The sequence below is a fragment of the Diorhabda sublineata genome, chromosome X (assembly GCF_026230105.1).
Source record: "Diorhabda sublineata isolate icDioSubl1.1 chromosome X, icDioSubl1.1, whole genome shotgun sequence".
Lineage (NCBI taxonomy): Eukaryota > Metazoa > Arthropoda > Insecta > Coleoptera > Chrysomelidae > Diorhabda > Diorhabda sublineata.
The window spans coordinates 1,826,480-1,849,492 of record NC_079485.1 but is presented as its reverse complement, the minus strand read 5'-3'; the positions used below and the strand labels follow the sequence as shown (position 1 = coordinate 1,849,492).

At 30.8% G+C, this 23,013-nt stretch overlaps 1 protein-coding gene across 6 annotated transcripts in view; it reads right to left on the bottom strand.

Annotated features, from left to right (window-relative positions):
• Nucleotides 1-643: 643 nt before the first annotated feature.
• The window catches only part of LOC130451589 (mucin-2), a 287,468-nt gene continuing 265,098 nt past the window's right edge, over nt 644-23,013 (bottom strand). For 3 of the 6 annotated variants that reach the window (XM_056790701.1, XM_056790703.1, XM_056790702.1), the window contains exons 9-21: nt 18,244-18,492; nt 14,259-14,513; nt 13,704-13,986; nt 13,158-13,634; nt 12,425-13,100; nt 11,525-11,715; nt 11,242-11,430; nt 11,077-11,180; nt 10,601-10,765; nt 10,362-10,532; nt 9,812-9,886; nt 8,025-8,197; nt 644-4,655 (exon numbers count right to left, since the gene is read on the bottom strand). In XM_056790701.1, the coding sequence (XP_056646679.1) occupies nt 4,523-4,655; nt 8,025-8,197; nt 9,812-9,886; nt 10,362-10,532; nt 10,601-10,765; nt 11,077-11,180; nt 11,242-11,430; nt 11,525-11,715; nt 12,425-13,100; nt 13,158-13,634; nt 13,704-13,986; nt 14,259-14,513; nt 18,244-18,492 (3,141 nt within the window). In that variant the 3' untranslated portion in view covers nt 644-4,522. Of the gene's footprint in view, nt 4,726-7,990; nt 8,198-9,811; nt 9,887-10,361; nt 10,533-10,600; nt 10,766-11,076; nt 11,181-11,241; nt 11,431-11,524; nt 11,716-12,424; nt 13,101-13,157; nt 13,635-13,703; nt 13,987-14,258; nt 14,514-18,243; nt 18,493-23,013 lie in introns of all 6 variants that reach the window. The other 3 variants (XM_056790704.1, XM_056790705.1, XM_056790706.1) reach the window with 3 other exon arrangements.

Sequence of the window (23,013 nt, the reverse complement as noted above, 5' to 3'; positions counted from 1 at the left end):
CGAGGTCGCACTTGATTCAACTTGTCAGATTCCTCGTCCGGTCAGTCTTGAATCAACAACCATACGAGATGGACGTGGAGGAAAATTGGCGAATAATTAAACATTCCAGGTAAGAATTATTCAGGTTGATTCAGCTGGTGTGAAAGAGTGGAGATGACGAATCAGATTCAACTTGATTCGGAGTGATCCAGATTGATTCGGATTCGTTTGGTGTGAAAGGGGCCTAAGTCGATCGTTGAGATAAAACAAATCTCGCGAAATTTTTTAGTTTTCGGTCATACTATTGTAGAATGTACTGAAAGTTTTTATAAATATTACATGTATGATTTGGTTTGATTAATTTGTCCTTTTATAAATACAAATTGAACATAATATATTTCTCTTCATATAGAAGATGTTTGCGTCATTTTTTCTTCGATTCCAAAATCGTACTTTATAATAGGCTGATCAATCTAGATAAATTTAAACAGGTGAGGTAGAAAATATTAGTAACAATATGTTTGCAGTAAATTAGTATCAGGATAGGTATATTTCAACGGTAAAATTCTAGTTGAAATGTTGATGTCTAAGAAGAATCGTTTCCTTTTTTATACGATACTTACCTGCGGTAATTAGTAGTTAGGCAGTGAAAAACATAATATAATCCCAAACAAAAAAGAAATAATAACTTTATTATTCAACAGTAAAATCATTACAACTAGAAAAGCATTCAGAAACAACAAAAATAAGAATATTTGAAGATGGTTTTTCTTCTTATATATAATCGTTAACTTTGAAAAATGGCCATCAGTTCTGAAGAGGTACATTCAATATAACAACAATTAATTGATAGATCTGAGCACCTGATACTTAGACTACCAAAATTCTGGCCCAGTCTGGGTAGTCTGGGGCAAGTTAGAGTGGCCTAGTATACTTAACCTACATTCTAACACCTTATAAGGAGCCCGAAAAAACATACAGCTTGTTCAAAAACATTTAACAGTGATATTTCTAAGATAAGCACTTAACCTAGGTTTAATGTCGCTGGGACATTCACATTACTAACAATATACAAAATATTATTTACTTATCGTGTATGAATTCAATAGAATGTCGAAAAATTTTTTATTTCAAATATTCTATTCGTAAATTAGTAACTCAAACGAATATTTTGGAACATTCTTCCAAACAATTTGTCATAAAATTTCTAGAGTATGTTGCATCTAGGTCATTTATATTTGAAATTTGGCTGATTATCTTAATCAAAGAAGAAATCCTGTGGTTCCCTAGGATATTCTCCATATTAAATTACTTTTCTACTAATCAATATTTGTAGAATTGGAAGTTTTAAACTCAGTTATTGTGAACATAAAGATAGGAATAATGACTAAACCACTTTTACAAAGTACCTTATAAGAAAATATCTTTTTTATTGATTTAATGATAGTGCATTGTATACTTAATAATTATATTCAAAGGTTTTTAACAGATAATCACAACTTTTTTCTATTAAGGAAGTTAGTTAAATTCAAAGTAAGAGGCTATAAATACATATTCAATACAGGTCTGCAAATATCGTGATTAAGTGTCTCGTAGTCCATAAGTTCTTTTTTCCTCTTAAATTAGTAATGTAATTCTAGCCAAGGTAGTTCCGGATCATAACATTCCAGACAAAAAAGCTGTTAAAATATGCTTTGAATTATATGCTGAAATAACCCTCCTACAATTAACGATGAGGTATAAAATTTATAATAAGGCAATAAAAGTAATGCGTAAAACGTATTCCACAGTTTCCAATAATGCCGATAAATTTTTTATATTTTATAATTATATTTTTTGGGACCTAACAAATTAAAAATGATTTAAGAACATACTGAATTTATTATAAACGGTGATGTATGTTTAAATACTAATAGATGCAACGATAATATATTTTTTATTTAAACTTCACAAATTATATCTAGAAATTTTGTAGATTATTAGTAACATACACATAAATAAAATAACGTGGATTGTCATTTTTCAATGGAAAAAAACTCGACCAACTCGAACTCACCACAGACCTCTAAAATTTATATCTAATATTATACATACAATAACATGTACAAATATTTTATTATATCAAGTTTTAATATATATAATAGATTCATAGTAATAGACTTTTAAAAAGATCACAACACAGAGTTAAGAGTACCTACTTGCGCTTTTAGCACACTCGGCACTGTTTTGAGTTAAAAAAATTTAAAACTATCGATTTGTCTCGAATTTCCTTTGTGGCACATCATCATTCATGCAGATTCATTTAGGTAATTTTCTTACAATATTTCTAAAAGACAATTATAATCATTTCCTAGAGAGTAAATATTAGTAAGTAGATAAATTCTTCTAAGTTCTAACTTAAAATAATTGTTAATGGAAAAATAAAACACTCATTATATTGAGCAAATCCACTAGGTATTTTTTTGTAAGCAAAATCGAGACAAGTTGGCAGTTTCGCTGACGTTATATAATACGTATTTTCATTACAATATATTATTTATGGCCGTTTTTGATATTTGATTAATATTTGAGTTCAGATCTATTGCTCAAACATGTCAAAAATGATATTAAATAAGAATACATTCAAAACTGTTACTTAGTTATAGTATATATAACATTTCTGTTTGTTTATAACGAACAATTACGAGTTCATTATTCACATAATTTATTATTAATCTACTTTTTATATATGACTTTGATGCGATTACACAAATATTTTGTTCAATAGTCTACTGATAGGCATAGAAACAATATAGGAACAGTTAATGAAAGACAGATCTGCCAGGTAGCATTGATGGCATCAGAATATCATTTTTTTCACTCCAGAATAGTTTTAGAACGTTTCGGATAAATGAGTGGCCAAAAGGAATGGCATACTGTGTGAATGCCGGTATACACTAACTCATAATTAATAGTTCAATGAAATGGAAACTTTAGATAGAAATTATACTTTAATCTGAATTCCTCCACCGAAACATTGAGTGCTACATTGTTATTATGAGACAAAGATGATGTATAATTTTATGAAAAGAAAGAATTTACAGAAAATAAGATTTCAAGTTATGTGAACTGTTCCATAATGTTTCTTTTGGCTCCCACCAGCCAGTTTTAATATATGTGTTGATGAATTACACATCTTTTGTTTGTTTTGGATTACACTTTATATATGAAATATTTCGATGAAGAAAAAGCACTACTCTTTTTTTTTGAAGTTAATCAATATTCTCCAAACGTACCATTGTTTGTGGAGAATTTTATTCTATGAAGATGTTTTCTTTAGCCATTTTTCCCAAATTCTTTTAATCTTTATTTCTACATTTTATTTAGTTAACTAATCTATTTCTTCAAAAAGTTTAGAATTCCCTGAACTGTAGTTTTTGTAAAAAGGTTTGTAAAGAGTTTTTCTCAGTTTTTCATTCAAGAGATTGATATAAACATGGACCTATTGTTAAAATATGCTATTAGAGAATATATTTTTAATTGACATGATTATAACGGTATATATTGGATAAATTTTTGTTTCACGTGAAAGTGAGATTCGGTTTCTGGTAAAATATGTAGAAAAAGAAGTGTTTATTTATCAGAATACACACTAGAAGATTGTTGTTAAATACTCATTTTTTAACAACTAGATGTAGAGTAGGGTATCATATATTTGTTATCACAGTAATTTTATTAGATTACATATTCATTTGCTTGTTCAGTCACAAATTTATTACGCATTACCTACCTACTTTTCATATATCTCTTTTACAGTTTTTTTCGTCAACTTTATAATCATGTGAAAAATACGCAACATAAGCTTTTGTCATTTTCCTATTTAATGGTTTTTATTTGTTTTATGTAATTAATTTTTTAATTATAATAAAAATAATACATATTTTTTTTAATTGACAATGAAGTGTGTAGTATTTGAGTTCATCGTTGTGATCATCGATGTATGAAGATTAAATTTGTAAAATACGTATAAGAATATTAAACATCTGGGTTGGAGATTCAACTCCATTGCAATTTATGTTGAAGAATACTAGGTAATTTTTTTTGAGAAAATTATAAAATTTCAAAAGAATTCGCTAGATATGGTGATTATACATTTTGAAAAAGTAACAGTTTTTGAGTATTCCCTGCATTTTGAGCACTATTTTATTTATACCAGATCTAATGGTGTGATGTTGATGATGAATAGCAATGACGCTCTTTGAATAGTGTCTCACTCGACATTCGAAAAGGCACTAACGTTACTTTATTTTCGTAACGTAACACAACCCCTATTTTAATATTAAATATAAATCTCTGTTATATGTGGTTTGTAATTTGTACACTACTACTCTAAAATTTTTTACCTACTGTTTTTTTCTAACTTCTGAATAACAAACGTTTGTTTTTCGAAAAATTTGAGGTGGCTTCTTCGATCTGACTCTTATTTTTTATTTTTGATTGCCCTTTACTGCTTTTTGATTAAATTTTTCTGTTTATTTATAAATGAGTATTAGTTTTGCTAAGACTAAGTACTAAACGGGCTTGGCACGGAAAGTTCGTAGCTGGGAGTATCTTTTTCTTTTCTCTTGACTGGTTCAGCGTCAGGGGGTCGATGAGACTTCATATGGGCACTACGACTTTTGATTTTTGTGAACACTCTGTCAATAAGAAACATTTAAAAATTATTTTTTTTTCAAAAGAGTGGTCCTGATTTTTTCGTGCTTATGCCTTGAATAAAAATAAAGTCAAGAGATTCATTCCGATATTAATCACTGAAATGGTGCTTTAACTAACTTTTGTCTAGTAGTTACCATACTCTTAACTTGGGAACCACCTTGTATGATTTTGTTGTTATTCCGAATGTTTTAGTAGATTCGATTCATATAGTTTGGATTCAAATAATCTATTTAAGTGGATAAGATTCATATGCCTCCTATTCATGTCAAAATTATTTATAAAACTCATATAAAGAGAACCGTTTCCATTTTCAAGGAAATATGGAGAAAAAAGAATTTCGAGTGTCGATTTAAGTTTGAAAAAAAAACAATTACGGAAACTAACGAAAAGTTATGTAAATATTATGTGAAATGAGCACCGTCCGAGACTTTCATTTACGTTCTCTACCTCAGAAATAGTTGTTAAAATATGTATAATAATAAAACTACCGGGTATAACTAATAAAATCAATACTTCAACCGAACGAAAATAAATCTATAAGCTTGGTGCTACGATTGTTTAATGCTGATCAAAACCTAGCTTGCATTATGTCATGTAGCTCCGAAAATCTGCTAATATTTGCTTTTGGTGTTTAGATTTTTGTTGTTGTAGTGACAAAATAGGTTTGAATGATATCCTAAGCAATAATTTTAAAGTCACCAATACGTAAAATCAAAATGAATATGGCGTTTCCTCCAAGTTTATTTGAATTATTAACAAGGTGTGGTTTCCAAGCTATGATTCAAAAAATAGACTTTTATTTCACCGACAAAATGTAAAAATACATTGATTATTCAAACAATTATCCTTGTTAATCAAATACTATGTATTTTTTTACAACATATTTGGACCACTTTTCAATAGCATGTTACAATTTAATAGAAATGTTTAGAGTACGGTCGAGAAAAAATAAAATAAAATAATAAGCAGCCTGAGAATGAAACAGGAGTTTGTGTTTCTAAATCCCATAATCGGCATTCGTAACATAAACTTATTCTAATGATAACGATATTTCATTGTTCAAATAATGACACTGTAGTCCTTTAAACCTATATTTAATATGAACATAACAATCTAATGATTGAAACTATCGCACTTAGGCAGTTGACAATTCAAAAAAAGATTTCTCTCTTAATTCTTTTGATATAATAGCACTATAATACAATGGAAAATTTATTGGACGTCTTCTCAATACTTAATAGTCTCTCTTAACTTCATAAAGATTCATCAAACTTGCTTATTCCATTTTTCAAAGGGATACTTTGCTCCACAAGTCTTAAACTTTACTTTGTCCATCGTAGACTTAATATGAAAGTTATTAACAGTTGAGAGTGATGTATAATTTAACACATTTATACAAGATAAAATAACAAAAATGTGTTCCATGATTATAAAAATTGAATGTTCAGGAAATAAATATTTCGAAAGCATTTTAAACATGTATTCAATAGAGCATCCTAAGTAGATAATGTGATAAAATCCATGTTTATTGCTGTTATTAAAGAATAAAGTGGAAATATAAAAATAGCAGGACTAAGCTTCTTTTGGAAAATAAAAAAAGCATGCTTATCGGTATAAGTAGAATAAGTTTTCTGCTGTTAAGTCATTTTAGTGCCGACTAATACCAAAATTGATGTCTCTCATCGTTTTCATTTTAGCATTACGACCGGCATTATTTTGTTGTGACTTGCCCACGTGCATTTTTACTACACCATTATTTTATTTGTTACGATCAGAAGAGAAAGTTATATGTATTGGAATCCATTTATCTTCTTTTCAAAATCATTGGTTATATTCAAATTAATTCAATTTTCAATGTAATATTATTATTATTATTATTATTATTATTATTATTATTATTAAAAGAAATGTTTGATATAACCGAAAACAGCTAATAAGTATTATTTTCATGATAATTCTTCTGTGAGTAGAAGTTATCTCGAAAACATTTATTTTCTTTCGAGTAAAGTATTTATTATTTATTTATTGTCAAAAAGGCCTTTCCTTTTACTACCAATTGTATGGACTGTTATCACTGGAATAATAAATAAGAAGAAATATTCTAGCCTTTCATTTTAGTGATTGAGAAGTAGTTTGAAAATACATACATAGTATTTGTAGCTTTGGTTTATAAACTCACATATCTTCAATAATAATCTTTCTTCACTACTTGGAACAACGATACTTATTAGGAATTCCATGGTAGAGTCATGAGGATTAAAAAATATTATCTAAGATCTAATACCCATATTATTCCGACATATTGTATTATTTTACTGTTACAGAGAACGGTATTCGAATTATTTAATTACTGGGATAAACAACGTTCCAAATACGAGTTGTCTGAGTACTTTTTGAAAGTATGAATTGGATTTCAAATCAAATTGCTAAGTTTCGGTATTTTTGTGACTATTTTTTTGTAGGAGAACAATTCTAAGACATATAACGACACGTTAAAGACTATGCTGAACTATTACTAATTAATGAACCCTATAAAACTCCAGTACATGAAAGAAGTTTGGCACTAAATAAAGAGAAGTTGCATGCTTCACATAAACAATAACGTTTACATTGATAAAAAAATAAACTGAACAAAAAAAGAGTATTGCCCCAAAAGTCGCCAAGGAAATACTAATGTGGAAAGATTGATTCGTAGTCCTGCTTTAAGTTATCCTAATATTGCTAAACTATTATAAATTTTTGTATGTTTCCAACGCAAGAGGTTAAGTTAGGTATACAGTTTCTATTTATAATTCATAATAAGTATGAATTAAAAAGAAAACAAATAGTACAATGAAAATACAATAAAGGAGAGATGGGAGAAAATGGAAGAAGTGATATGGCATCAAAAGCAAGATTGGATTGAGTGAGAGAGAAAGAAGTGAGATAACTAAGGGAAATAAGAGAAAGAGAAACGACTGCAATGGTTCGGCAGAATACGAAAATAGAATGCTGGAAATAATAACAAATTGGAAACGACAATGAAGACCCAAAAAGCGCATGATCAGATGAATATATAGTTAAGATATACGTCAAAATAGAAGAAAAGCACAATTTAAATTAAGTAAAAAATTCGCAAAAATTCTAGAAGTATATTTTTAACGTAAATACGTCAATTCAAATGTGAATTAAGTTCGGACTACGAAATAATCTTTCAAATAAATAAAAAAAAAAAAAAAATACCTTGTTCCGCACACTGGATGTTGTGTATTTGAAGAATAAATATAACAAATAGTATTAGCACGTAAGCAGAGGACGCAACACACCGATCATTTACCTTCGGTTTTTTATGACGAATGTTGTACACTTACTTCCCGCATATCTTACAGGGGTACTCTTCGGTCGAATCTGGGTGACACATCGTCGAGGAGGTGACGGAGACTGTTCGCCTTTCTGTTGTTGTTGTAGAGGGTGTCGGCGAATTTCTCGCAGTACCTCCGTGTATTCGAATATGACCATTTAGTGCTGCTCGAGAATTGAAACTCTGAAAATCAAATATACTTCATCAGTCCTGTCCTATTGTTACGAGGGCCCTAAGTATTCTTGTAATATCCCGGTAATATCGCATTTACCTGCACGGCTGAATATTTTTTAAATGACGTTCTCTCGAACTCTCTAGAAGTATTGGGGTAGTAACGAGTGGTGTTCTCGAATTATCAAACGCTTAATCTTTTCTCGAAGAGATGGAGCTGGATATAGAAAATAGCGAGTACGGAGATTTCTATTCTTTTATATGGATAAATTTTGAAGTAAATTACTGATAAATTTATGTGTGACCAAAATGAAATAATTTAAATTATACAAAACACAAAATATATTTTAGAGATTACGATATTAATGTATTGAAAACGTTATTTGTTTTGATAACAATAACAAGTTCATTTAACTTTTGAGAAAATAGTTACAAATGTTTATGTTGGTTAAAAAATGTTTGTGATATTCAAAATATTTTATATTCTAGTGAAAATGTTCAGTTTTTAAAGGTTTTTGTTTGAGATTCGATCGAGTGTCTACTTTTCTTTTTGTTTTGTCTATAAGCCCCGTTTTTACTAACCTTCGATATTTTTAGTATTATCTAGCTATCGGTTTTAAAACATTTAACATCATATCCAAAATAAATTGATGAATTTTTCATTGATTTTCGTTCCACTCACTCATTTTAAAAGAAATTAACTAGTGGCAACTCGTTTACACCAGTTAACTAGCTGATCCGTCAACTTGTAGCAATGGCAAGTTGCAAGTGCACTTTCTTGTGGTTTACACATGACAAGTTTAGTGTCTCAAGTAATTTCAGCTAGTAAACATGCCAAATGTAAACGTAGCTTAACATGTACTCTGTAGTGCAGCACTACGAAAATTCATTCTCTGCGTAGTGGTAATTATTATTCGATACACCCTATTCCTCATTCTGACGCGGTTATACGCCAGAGATTTATAATTTGCTTATTATATACCTAGTTTGAGAAGAATAAATGCCAAGAAATATACTTCTTGTGATTCAATGTAAAGAACGGAGAATGAAGTTAATGCAAGTAAGAAATAACAACAAACGAAATAATTTTTATGTTCCTCTACATTTTGAAGAAATTGTCGATACAATTAACTGCAAGTTATATGTTATGAGGAACAAGCGAAACTTTCTTTCACGTGATAGTAAGCAAATTATTAGTGATTAAAATTGTATATTGTATATACAACTAAATTTATACATAATCAATATGTTACAAAAAATGAACAATACGTTCATATAATACCAAATGTAAATAGTTCTGTAGATTAATAATTAATTGTGAAACAATCAAAATATAAACAGATGAAAACCTATCCAGCTGACGTTTCAACAATCAACCCCCCTTTCAGTACTACATATAAGTGGAAATATTTAATCTTCTTTAACTCTGTACGTTTCAACTGCTCTTGAGCTTCCTAAAAACTGTATTTTATTCAGTAAAATTAGTAACCCATAGGAGAAGATAAATTAAATATTGAATTTCTACAATTCCTTCCTACAATTCCTAAGTATTAGTTTATTGAGTGTTCTTGTGGGTGTTATAATTCGAAAGCATGTAAAAATAGGTAAAATTATGTCTTTACTTACTGCTGAACAATCTGGGAATTCGCAAACAAAGTTTCTTGTATCCGGTATGGGCATCGGACACCCGCTATCAGCAATCTGAAGAAAGAACAAGTTTAAATGGGTATTCTAGTATTTTTTCAGAAATAATGGTATTCAGAATAAACTATGATATGATATGAAATATTTCCGACATAAAATAATTTGAATGGCGTTGTATTAAATTTATCTGAATTGGCTGATAAAAAAATAAAAGAATATTTGGAGTATTGTACTTGATATAACGAGGATATTACCTGCAGGGTTTGAGTTGAAATATTATTGAAATATTATAGTATTCGGAATAGAAAGAGTTACTATAGCTGGAATATTCAATGTATTGAACTAATTGCTGGATTATACTAAACAAATCCTATAAATAGACGATTTATATTAATGTAGTTGGTGCATCTCTAACAACTACCATATAACGTAACCATCAAGGTAATATTTATTAGGATTTATGAGTATCGTACACCTACGCTTACAATAATTTTTAGTTTTATATAAAAACTGTATCTGGTAGATAACGTACCCCTAAAAGTTTAACATCAGCAAATAGCTTCTCATCCATATCCATTTCTGTATGTTTGTAGTAATAATTTCTCCTTTCTCTAAGATGTTTCAATCGTCGGTATTCATCAGCGCACACTTTTTTCCAAACATAATAAAATTGCACACATTGCTTTATAGTTTTCGTCCGAATCTGAAAATAACGATTATTATGTAAGGATATAAAGTGAAGGACATTTATTGTTATTAATTAGGTGTTACCTCTTGAGCAATATTGCGGAAATCCTTATCGTACTTGAGCAGTGACTTGTGGAATATGTCTGTTTCTGTCGTTGACCATTTGTCACTTTCGCAATACTGATATGCTAAGAGAGGATGATCAGTAGGAAGATTCGGTGAGGGCTGCATCAATCGCAACATCGCGTCCTACAAAAATAGACAAAAGTTTTTCTTTAATTATGAAACAAAATAGAATAATGAGAGATGTGTAGCAGAAAATGCTTGAAAGTGAAAACATGCGGTAGAAATGGTAGATATAGATTTGAGCTTTCTAGATACGAATATGATAAAAAACTTTGAATTTAATTTCACGATATATGAATAAATGAGTATCTCAAAATGAATTGAATTTGAACTAAACTATTAATTAATGAGAAACAATAGATGGAATCATTAATTGAATTTGTCCAATGAAAAGTGTCTTTCTCAGCAAACCTAGAGGAACAAATTTTTCTTACATGTATGTTTCCTCCACACATATGAAGAAGATGCATTGCATATTCTTTATTCCTTCCCCCGCCTGGCACAGCAGCACAGCAAGCAAAATCCAGGTACATATCCACTGTAGGAAGATATGGAAGAATTAGATGAGAGTTTGAAATTTGCATACATGATCAATTTACCTTCGCTATCTGTGCAGTTACTAATACCGGGATCCCATAGGAGATCTTCGTATGTAGATTCAGAGCTTCCTCTATTAGGTGCTGAAGAAAAGCTTGGTATTTTACATTGAAATTGTGACCCGACGTTAACGTGAGGGGTGGAATCACTTTCTGGAATGGGGTCACTATTCCAGTTCATACCATCATCGTCTAAAACAAAATAACACCAAAGAATATTTCAAATTATACGCAAGAATTATTGAAATTATGCGGAGCTGTGATTTTTAATTTAATCGTCACTTACTTCTGTTCTTAATGTTTGTGTAAAGTCCCGTTCCAGGTCTCTGTGGGCTTAATATTGGCTGAGGTGTATATCTAGCACAACCTGGAGGTTTACTTCTTGTAGCTCTAAGTTTTGATTGATGTAATACAGGTAGCTGTAAGGGCTCTGTTCTAGGCCTCTTTCTGGATATTCTTACAGGACTAGCAGGTATCCTAAAAATATAGTTAATATATTTTATTAATTTCAATAACCAAATTAATTTACTTTTTTAGGACAGTTTCTGCAATCACGAATGGATTTCGCTTAAAACTAGGGATGGTTAATTTTATATAAAAACAACGTTATTGTGTTCTGAGAGGTAAGCGATTTTAATGAAATTTTAATGTCGACGACAGAAAGGGTATTATTTTAAATAAGGTAGAATAGTTAATAAAACGAACTTGCAAATAAGATATTTTAAAATTTTAAATTAAAGTACATTATTGAAGTCTGTCTAAAACATTTATAATCCCTCGAAAGTCTGTCTAGGTTCTAAAATTAATTAATTCAGTAATTTTACCTAATCCCTTTTGTTTCCGGTTTTATTAAAAATTCTAAGTATTATTGGCAAAACACAGACTTTTTTCCTTTTTCACGACACCGTCACACCTTCTTAAGAGAAAACTACAAGTTATACAGCTTATGTTATATCGTTAATTTCTTACAAAAATGGGAGTAAACATGATATTGAAGGAACAAAATATGAATCGGAAATTTTATTACCCGTGTTGACTTGAGGTAGAATTTTTATTTCTACAACTTGACTTTCTAATGACTAATTGTTTGGGTCGTGAAATCTATGTATTTTATTGAATAAAATAGTGTAATCTATTCAAAACATTTCACGCATCTCATATATTAGATATTCATTTCAATACTTACGAAGTAGGACTTAGAAAAACATCGTTGTTGTCTTCTTTCTTAATTTCTGTCATTTGTTTAGGCTTGTTGATAACGTGCTTCGTTGGAATTGTACATTGTACGGTTTTTATCACTTTTTTACATTTGTCGTCATTATCTTGAGTATTAATTAAAGGGGTATTTGTTAATAGAATATTTTTTGTTTGAAACGTACTACCGCCAGTTTGGAAAAGCTTAATTTCTCCATTGGCATCGACAAGAATTCCTGCAAAATTTGAGCTGTTCAATTCAATTAGGCCGTTGTTACTTATGAGTCTTAATGGTACTCCATTAATTTCAATTTTTCTTCTTGGTACGAAATCTTTTGGGCTGCTGGAAAGTAGAGGATCATCAGAGTTTGGGAGCATTACTCCGTTACACCAGTTGCCCGACATAGAATACGTAGAAGTATTCGGAGACGTTGAGAATTTTGTTGATGGTTGAGGGTCGGAGGTGCTAACGGTATTAGATATTGGTGACGGTACTGGTGTGAGACCAAGAGGAGATTGAGGAGACGGAGAGTTTGTTAGGGGGTAAATAGGTTCTCCTGGCAGTACCTCCTCTAATGCTTCTTCTACTGCTGCCGAACTAGACATAGTTGAAGTGAAAAATGCAGCAGACAACGGTGAAGATGCTTGAGGTGGTTCTTCGTAAACACCTGCGATTAAACAAAAATTGCTAATAGAATCCTAAGTTATCAATTTAATAAACTCACCTCTATCGACAATTTGTCCAAACTCTTGCGCATTGGGTGATACCATTGGTAGTATGGTATTCTGTCCAAATCCTGGACTTTGTCCTTCATGACTTGCAGGCGGTGTAGGATAAGCGAATCCGGGCGAATCGTGCCTTATCAGTGGACTTTGAAGCGGGGATTGTGCAGTAATTGTATGTGGCGAGCGAGCATATTGTGCGGGTGACTGAGTTTGGTAACTGGGAGAAGGCATATCAATGCTATTTGTTGAATGAAAAGTACTGAATTCTGCTAAACTCTCCGGCAACGGGGAATCAAGTACCGCTTGCAAATCTTGATTGACAGAATGATTAGATTGATACGAAGGTGAATGTTGAACTACTGATTCTTGAAGATTAATGTCTTCGATTTTGAAATCTTGCATTTGCGGCTCGTTATGATCCTGCAGAAGAGATTCAGCTTGGAATTGAATTGATGCTAGTTGATTTGGATCCACACCTGGAAAATAATTGATCTCGTTCTGTTTCCCTATTGCATACCAAATTTTCGAATCTGTTTATTATTTACCTTGTAGAAGCATGCTATCCTGAACTTGAGTGAAAACACCTTCTTGTAAACTTGAAGATATAAATTCTGCTTCTTCGGATTGATAAGTAACGTTCGCCAAAGTGAAGGAATCGTTTGATTGAAACTGCAATATTGGTGACGACTGTCCTGGGTCCGAGGTAGTTCTTTTCACCGTAGCCTTTTCGCGCTTAAGAATTAAATCAGCCAGCGCTTGAGCCTCCTGCTGAGTGGTGCTGCTACGGAATGTTTCCGCATCGGAATGTCTACGGGATTTGTCGGAGGTCTAGACAATAAATAAAAATTAATAATCATTTTCAGAATACAATATTAGAGTAATATATAAATATACTTTTTTGTGTTTCAGTAGCTTGAATTATTTAGTGCGAAACAAGATAAATTAATAATAAAAAGTTATGTACAATTAGTAATAGGTTATCGAAAAAAAAAAAAAAAAAAAGAATATAGATTTGTTTAGGCAATTTTTGGATTGTTGCTTCATATGCATACTGTAACAAGAAGTTAGGGAAGAGGATGGAAAATATTAGATAATATTACCTGTTGAGGAGGAGCTGGTACGACAAACGATGAAATTTTTGACTCTAGGTCAGTGTTATTAGACGGGGAGGAATGCACGTTTAGAGGAAAGAGAGGCGGAGCATTGATTTTCTGGTCTTCATTGGATGGTTGAGGTGTATTTGTTATTCTTTTATTGATTATTTTTTCTTCAATTAGGGCTCTAACGCTAAAACTTGCTGTTTGTAATGGAGGACCACCCGGATCTTTCTTTTCACTTTTTTTGTTTTCAGTATCCTAAAACAAACGAACGAATTTGTTCATATATTTATAATATATTAATATATAGTAATTATATTATTTTCGTGTAGATGAAAAATGAATTTAATTCAACTAAATTAAGAGTGAAATCTTTCAAGAGCATACTTATAAATTCAAGGTTGTTATATTTTAATTGTTGTATTAGATTGCAATAAAACAAACAAAATGGTTAGTAAGTAGAAGCAGCTCAAAATATGGCAGGTGCTGGAACCTGTGAGGCAGAGACAAGACTACCAGGTTAATGAACGAAAACTGAACTAACATTAGAGATATTGAGTCCTAATAATTGGGGTAATAATTGTTTTAAAACTGATCGAGATTAGTGAAATCTGTCTTCTTTATTTTTAATTGAAATTGGTACTAACTACATTATTTATTCGTTTATTTTCTTGTGATTTATTTGAGCGATGACACAAAGTAGTTCATGTTAAAGAACCGAATTTGAAAATTTACAAGATGTTACATTTAATGAATTTGTACTTCACTGTTTTTATTTGGTATTTCAGAGTAATATTTTCTTCTTGAGGACGTGGATCCATTTCAGTTTTTTTAGTCCCAATATGCACTAATGGAGGAACAGCGCTTTTGCCGTTTGACTAATTACGACATTAAGGAAACATTAACTATTGGGGTCACGTAATAGTAATTATCTGTTTGATGCATATATGGTACAATTTCACTTTGACTATTCTCACTACCGCCATTTCAAGTTTAGTTAATTTAGTTTAACTGCTGTTGTTTCGGCGGATTCTACTGTTCAATCCCAACCTAATAGAAATAGAGTGGCTCGACTACAAAATCCGCATGTTATTCATTTGTAGACAACTAGGAATTTCGTTGACCGGAATTCTCATATCCATAATATTACAGATTTTTCTGTTATTTCCATAAAAATAGTAGTGTCGGTCCCAAATGAATCTACAGGAATATTGATTTTAGATTTTTGGTTACATTAAAATTTACTTATTTTGTTCATTGTAGGTCAAATAACTTAATATAATGAAATTAAATTATCATCCACCAGATATTGTGAACTCGCTTGTCATGTAACAGAAAATTTGCAATGTTTTTCCAGATTTATTGTACTGCATTTACAGGAGACTCCTTTAACGTTCTAAGTGCGTGGGAATGTTAATTTGGGTTTACTTGAATATAGTCATTATAAAGCAATATGGTGGTTTGATGAACTTTTGACCATAAATCAATTCAAAATAATAGCTTCAAGTGAGAGTACAGAATCTAAGACAATTCTCTCCACAAATCTGATCTGGACCAATTTTCTAAGATGGGTGGGCTCAATTCACTGCTTCACTGTTTATGGAGTGATTTATAAGATAAAAAAATATACAAAGTTCAGTTAAAGCCAGCTACAAGTAGGTGAATCTCAATCGCATCTCGGCCTCTTGTAATTTTCTACATATTTCTACGTATTCATAGTTGGTTCAGTAAGCTTTGGTTACAGTATCAGTGCTTTTGCATTCAAAATTTCACTAAAACAGTTTTCTTGCTCCATATATTGATTCATAGTGAGCTATATTTGCGACAAATTAACAAAATGGTACAAACCAAAACAAACATATGACAACCAAGTTTCGGGTGGGGTTGGTATAAAATTCATACGATAGGAAAAAACAAATTTTTTTATTTACTTTGGAAATTATTTTATTGTGGTTTATAATTGCATAAATAGGTGCCACCGATGTTGTGTATCCTAACATCGGAAAGTTCGAGAAACAAGACAGTTAAATAACGTACGTAGAAACCATAATCCGATTACATCGATATTCTTTGTAAAAGTCTTTCTCTGCGTATCAAACTCTATAAAATACTTTTATGAAAGCCGTAAAAGCCTCTTTAATAGTGCAGTCGTAGGAAAAGAAGAAAACATGCGAGATTGCTTGGGAGTTATCAAGTAATATATATTTGAGGAGTCTATACAAAGTCTTCAAATAGTTGATGTTTTTGAGATGGAGGCTATGTGTAAGAATTGGAACGTCAAAGAAACTTAGTATGTTGAAATAATACATAAGATATGTAACAATTTTGTTTGAGAAAAATAGTACCGATATTAAGCATGTTGAAAAAATAATTGACATACGTGTATTTCCTTTTTCGAGATGAATAATGCAGAAAATAAATTTTACTGTTTCCAAAAAAATCCGTAAACCGTTACACAACGCATAACGACCACGTCAATCAATCGCGTTGGTGGCGGACTAAATAAGCCTCAATAAACTTGATGAATTATACTTTCTTTTTTTCTTCGTTCTTTGTTCTTCGTCATGCGAATAGCCGTAAATCCTTTTAGTCACCGATGGTACTAGACTGATTGCCATGGTTAATGTTATAGGCAGTTTTTTAAATATTCCCTTTGATAATTAATAAAAAAAACATTTTTGCATGTTTTCAAGGCGATTAATATTGTTCATGTGAACCTACATTTGAAATTAAGAACTTGTCTTTACTTTGTATTGCAAATTTAGTTTCTATGGCTATCTCAAACGAACACGAAAAATATGCGTATATTCCTCAACCGTTGTTTTCCTTCCTGTATCCAATGCCATTTTTTTGTTTGAATGAGCTGTTCCAATAAAACTCTCTAGTTGCTGATAGGGATTTCTGTTATAAACTGGAAAAATTCTTGAGTGCCTCAGAGGTTTATCATGTAATAACCGACATAAAACTAAAAAAAATTTTTTACAACATTTATTTTAGAAAAATTGTGCAGATATAAAGATCTGAAGATTCGATTTATTTCGTGATGTATTCCGTGAAAACTGTCTATATTCAAAGAAGGATTTAAGGTTTTCAATGTTTATTTTGTTTATTAAATAATTATACTAAGATAAAGTCTTGATTATCGAATGTTTTTAATAGTTTTAACTCAACATTCGGCAAGTTTTTTGAGACCTAGTTCAAACCATTATTTGGGCTTAGATGCAAAAAATTATCGAACTGCGTTTTCAACATCTTTGAATTTATTTTTCCCACACAAGAAATTCGTTGTGAATCTGAATGAATAGTAATAATCTAGCAGTGTAAGTTCTTATTTATTATTTTATGTGGTTTAACATTGTCTTGTTTTAAGAGAACCTTATTTCGGTTTACTAAACTCCGATTTCTCCTATAATACCTCATACACTCGCATCAGCTCTCTACAATAAACCTCGGCATTAATAGCTTGACCATCTGGAATTATTTCGAAGTACACTATACCTTCATAATTCCCCCCGACACACTACAACACTTTCTACCTCTCTTTTGAGGCGAGTTCTGATAATTTTCCTTTGTCTAACGACTGATTTTCCTTGTTCGGGTTATTTAGATAAATTTATTTTCATCGAATGTAACAATGCGTCTAATAAAATAATCATTTTTCAGCAGGGAAAGAATATGTTTACACAACTCCAAGTCTCGCTTGAATCTTGTTTAATTCGTGTGGCACTACTCCACAATGTCTTAACAATTCCATACTATTTATTATAAAACAATAAATAAAGAGAGAATGTCTAAATGAGAATTATGTTCAATTGGAACTTTTTCCTACTGAGCTCTGGGGTTCAAATTTAGTATATTTTCCTAAATACTAGGATAATACCTTTATATTTAAAGAATTTTGGGTCATATTTTTTTGGATGATTAGTATCTTTTGTATAAAATTAAAAAGAATGAAGTGTCTTAACATTAAAAAGGAATTGACATTTACCATTTTACCAACCTTTTTGAAATAACCTCCATGAAGTCTCATGTGACCGTTGAGAGCTGGGATATTTTTGAATTTTCTGTGACATAAGTTACACTCGACAGGTTTAGGTTCTGTTTTTCCGGCCGTAGAGTTAATTGGTGATGTGGGAGTGGATGAAGTGGTAACTTTAGCTTGTGGACTTGGAGTTCCACTTGTAGACGAACTACTACTACTGCTGCTGCTTTTATTTGTGTGCTGTTGGTGACAAGCCTAAAATAACAAAATAGAATGAAGCTATAACCAACTCATTTTTAGTAAGCTGGTTTATAGTAGCCTCTACAGAATTCGTAGATTAATGTTTATCAAACTTATAAATATAATCAAAAATATGGATAGATAATTTTAAGTCCTTAAAAATATTCGTGATTTTTTTGTTTAAATATACTGTAACAAAATGTATTTATAACGAGGTTGGCCGTTAAGTAATCAAAAAACTTGGAACATGGATATATGGAGAATAAGGCAAATATGTAAAATAATTTATAACAAAATCGATTCAAAGGGAATATTACGAAATTATTACTTTGTCATTTTGGTAGGACAATAATAAAAGTGTCTGTTATAACAGATTTGGTGAATGTTAAGGTACAAAAATGTATGTAGTATGTGAAGTATAGTAGAATAACATAAAGTTGTTATGTGCTAATGACCTAATAATAGCGGTCAAAGCACCCAGCAAGATATACTTTTATCCACGTTCTTTGATACGTGTCTCAAGTTAAATTACTGCCAATTCATTCAAGTACCATTCAAGTACACTGAGAATGTTCAGTTGAAAGTAAATTTCAAAATAAGAGAAAAAATAATATTTCAAAATGTTTGTTATAATACAATTTGACTTGATTAATTTTCTGGAAACGTTTTTGTCGTAACATCACCATTATCATAAAAAAACAAAATCGTTTTTGTTCTTCTTGTACCTGAATTTAAGTAACAAACATGTTTATCGTTGGAGAAAATACCCGCAGGTATTTACCAAACAACGTAGAAACCTTTTTACCGCATATTCTGATCCCCCGGCTTATTTATTCATTTTAATCTATTTTGAAGTTACTGTCCTACCAGAGTTTTTTTTGCAATTTAACTCCATCAATCATTTTGAAAAATGATTCTAGACATTTTAAGACCGATGTTTATAATTAAATTTTAGTTTTATTCCGAATAATTCAATTAAAAATTTCGGACCAGCAAATTCTTCGAAACAGTTGGATTAATAACCAATTACGTGAAATATGTTCACAATACCGTTAAATTGCTAGTAAAACACAGTTCTAGACAAGATCGATCCAATGTCGAAAAAGCTATTTAATTACGTTAAATTTACCGACGAGGAAAATCAGCATACAAAAACAACATAGTTCACAGGGTACTTCCAGACAGGTAGACGGAATGTCTTTAAAGGGAGTAAAGACGATATAATACACAATATCTCTTAAAATTTCAATGCAGAGAAAAATCTTATTTCTCATAACAGCTCAAATGCATTCAACTTACTGCGCTTTTCTTCAATTGTAGATATCGTGCAATCCAATCGGTCTTTTCGACATAATGTGATATTCTGTTGTATAATATTATATTTAGTTAATTTTTAATGTAGAAAAATCTTAGTATGTAGTATGTAAGGTATAGTAGAATAATAAAAAAAAGCAGCCAAAAAAAGCTACATACTTTTCAATTATTACATTACATATAATTTTAATAATTATATTCAATTGTAGAAATCGTGCAATTCATATGTGGCCTTTATAAATAATGTGATTCTACAGAGAATAAAACCCAGAATCTTTCAAGAAAGTAATAATTTGATCGCTCTAAAAAATTGATTGGATAAAAACAGAATAAATCCTAATGATTTTGTTCCAACGTATAGGAAATCAATATGATTACTGTCCGTTTTGTGTCTCGTTTGAAATGGACTTTTTGTTAATGCTACAAAAATAGAGGAAATATCCGAGAAAATCCACTAAATGGAAAATTTGGTACATATTATGTCAAGAATAATATTAACAATACCTTCTACAGATGGATCATTTAAGTCGATCTCGGCACCAAAACTATTAAATATCAATTACTTAACTAACTGCAATGAGTGATCGATCAAAACTGTTTTATGGAATTTGATGTCTTTCTGTACCATTTCTGTGTACTGAGCATTCAGCGTTCGTGTTTTAAGTCGACATACATTCTCCTGACTATCCGTATTGAAATACTGCCTATCAGTATATGTATAGTCATTTAGGTATAATAGCTTTGTTTGCGGGTCAAAGTTCTGCATGCGCACTTTAAAAATTGTCGTTCGCAGGTTGATTATTCCTCCCCCCCACTCGAGAGCTAAGCATATATTATAAAAGCTTCAAAAATAATAATCGATTACTTTCGATCGTAAGAGTGGTGTTCATTACATTCTGTAAAGAATGTTCACTTTCGACAGAATGACGAAAGCTGCCTTTAAACGCATTTCTGCATTTTTAGCGTGTTCAAAGCAATAGAGATACAATTGCTTCGTTTATTTGTTAATTTGTTATTTTGAGATGTTTTCTGACTTTTTGGTTACTATCGCAATACACATTGGTGAACCGACCAAAAAACCTACGGGATTAAGCCATCTCGTAACTATGATGAATTCGTAATTTATTTTGGTTAATTTTATCATTTATTAATTATATAATCAACTATTAAAATTTTATTTCGAAAATTTTTATTGAACAGTGAAGAGTTGTTATTGTCATGAAGTTGTATTGTTTGGAAGCTGGGACTATTAGATTGAGTTTGTAAAAGTTAAAGGGCGGTAACATCTGGGACAAATTCAGTAATTTTTACTAGAATCCAATTATTTGAATACAGGATATATTAAAAAAATTATAATAAGTAATTGTAGGACTTGTTACACTTAAAAATTGTATTAAATTGAGATGAATTTTTGGAAATAGTACTTGGGGTCATTAACATTGCTAATATAATAATAAGTCAAAAGAATCCATAGCAAACATATGCTATTGTCGTCTCGCAAGTTCATTATAGGTACCAAATCAACCAAATCAACCAAATTCAAATTTACCATCTTTAATAATACTAGTTAGTTTATAAAATTATGTAATAAGTAATAAATCTTAATAATATAATCATTTATTTGCACTTTTTGATAGAATTAACGACCATTACCATCACTATCTAATAGTTATTTCTAATTGTGCCAAATAGTACGAATTTTATATACAATTAGCTAAACATCGACTTTTGATTGATTGGAATAATATAGTTAGCGCCTGAAATACGTAGCATAAAGGAATGATATAGTGATTTCACTAAAAATGTAACAATTTATTTATCTATTTACTCACATTTTACAAAAAACGATTGTTGCAACTAAAAAAACATTTTTTGAGTTTCTGCCTTCAGCTGGCTATTAAATGAGTACTATATTATTCCAAAATAATAACATACCAGGGATTTATCACCTAATTACTTATAAACTGTCTATATTTTTATCAGAATTCTACCAATATAGTGTGATGTTCTAGAGATCCTGTGTACTTTCTATGTAGAACAATTTTAAAGCAATATCAGGGAGTAAGGTGAATAGTATTGAAACAATAACTACCATATACGGTGGATATCCATGATAAAAGTTCCAATAATTCATTGATAACAAGAAATGAACTTCACTAAAACCGCAATAACTGATATAAAGTACTTTATTACGACACTTATAGACTCAGCTATTTTTCAGAGTCAACTAAACTTTTCATATCGAATCTTTGATTAAAAGGGGATGAACCGCAATCTTGTGACGTCAAGTGGTCCTGATAACCGGATCCAAATGACCAACAGTGGCGCAGAAATCGGAGCTGTAAATAATGTAGTAGGGATGGATAGACGACAGCGTTTTAATCCTTAGAAATTAAAATGGGGGATATATTTTCTTATGAATGAACCAGAAAGAAAGAGAGATGAAATATTTATACCTACCTACTTAAATTTTCATAAGTATATAATTTACTTTTATTATATTTATGTCCTACAGTTGATAAATATCGGGAAAATATACTTATTAATTATTCGTAGTACATATATTTAATTAGCTTCTAAAGAAAATCCGTGGTTTTAATTCTATTATGAACACATTGTTGCATCAACTAGATGCTTGACTTATGTATGTAAAATGTACTCCATTTTATGAGGTATATATGAAAGCTATTGAAACAATGTTTTTAGCTCGAGGTTTCATTATAGCTTCTCTTGAGCTGGGAAGTACCTAACTGTTTCTTGCAAATCTCAGAGCAACTCTTGAACCGAAAAAATTTAAATATTCCTTTCAATCCTGTCTGCAAATGAACTTACTACCAAAAAAATAAATCCAGAAATCCTACGTTTCCCATGTGATACAATTCTATTCAAAAATAATAATAACATTTATATTTTTTAATATTTCCTCTACAATAATTGTTTTTAATTGTATATCTTCAATCGACCAACGTGTCGAATATTTCAATCTAGTTTTCCTTTAAAATTTTCCCGCGCAATCTCAACGTACGTCCATGCTGTAATCATCAAATTGCATCCATTGAATGGGATTCTGTGAGAACCTCATGACCTTCGACCTCCTTTCGTCTCTAAGAGTCGTAGTAGTGGACAAGGGGCGCCAGTGCTTTTACCCCCTTCGCTTTATCGTTATAGTTGTACCGATAACAGAGACGAGTTGGCTATTATACAGGGTAGTAAACATCACCG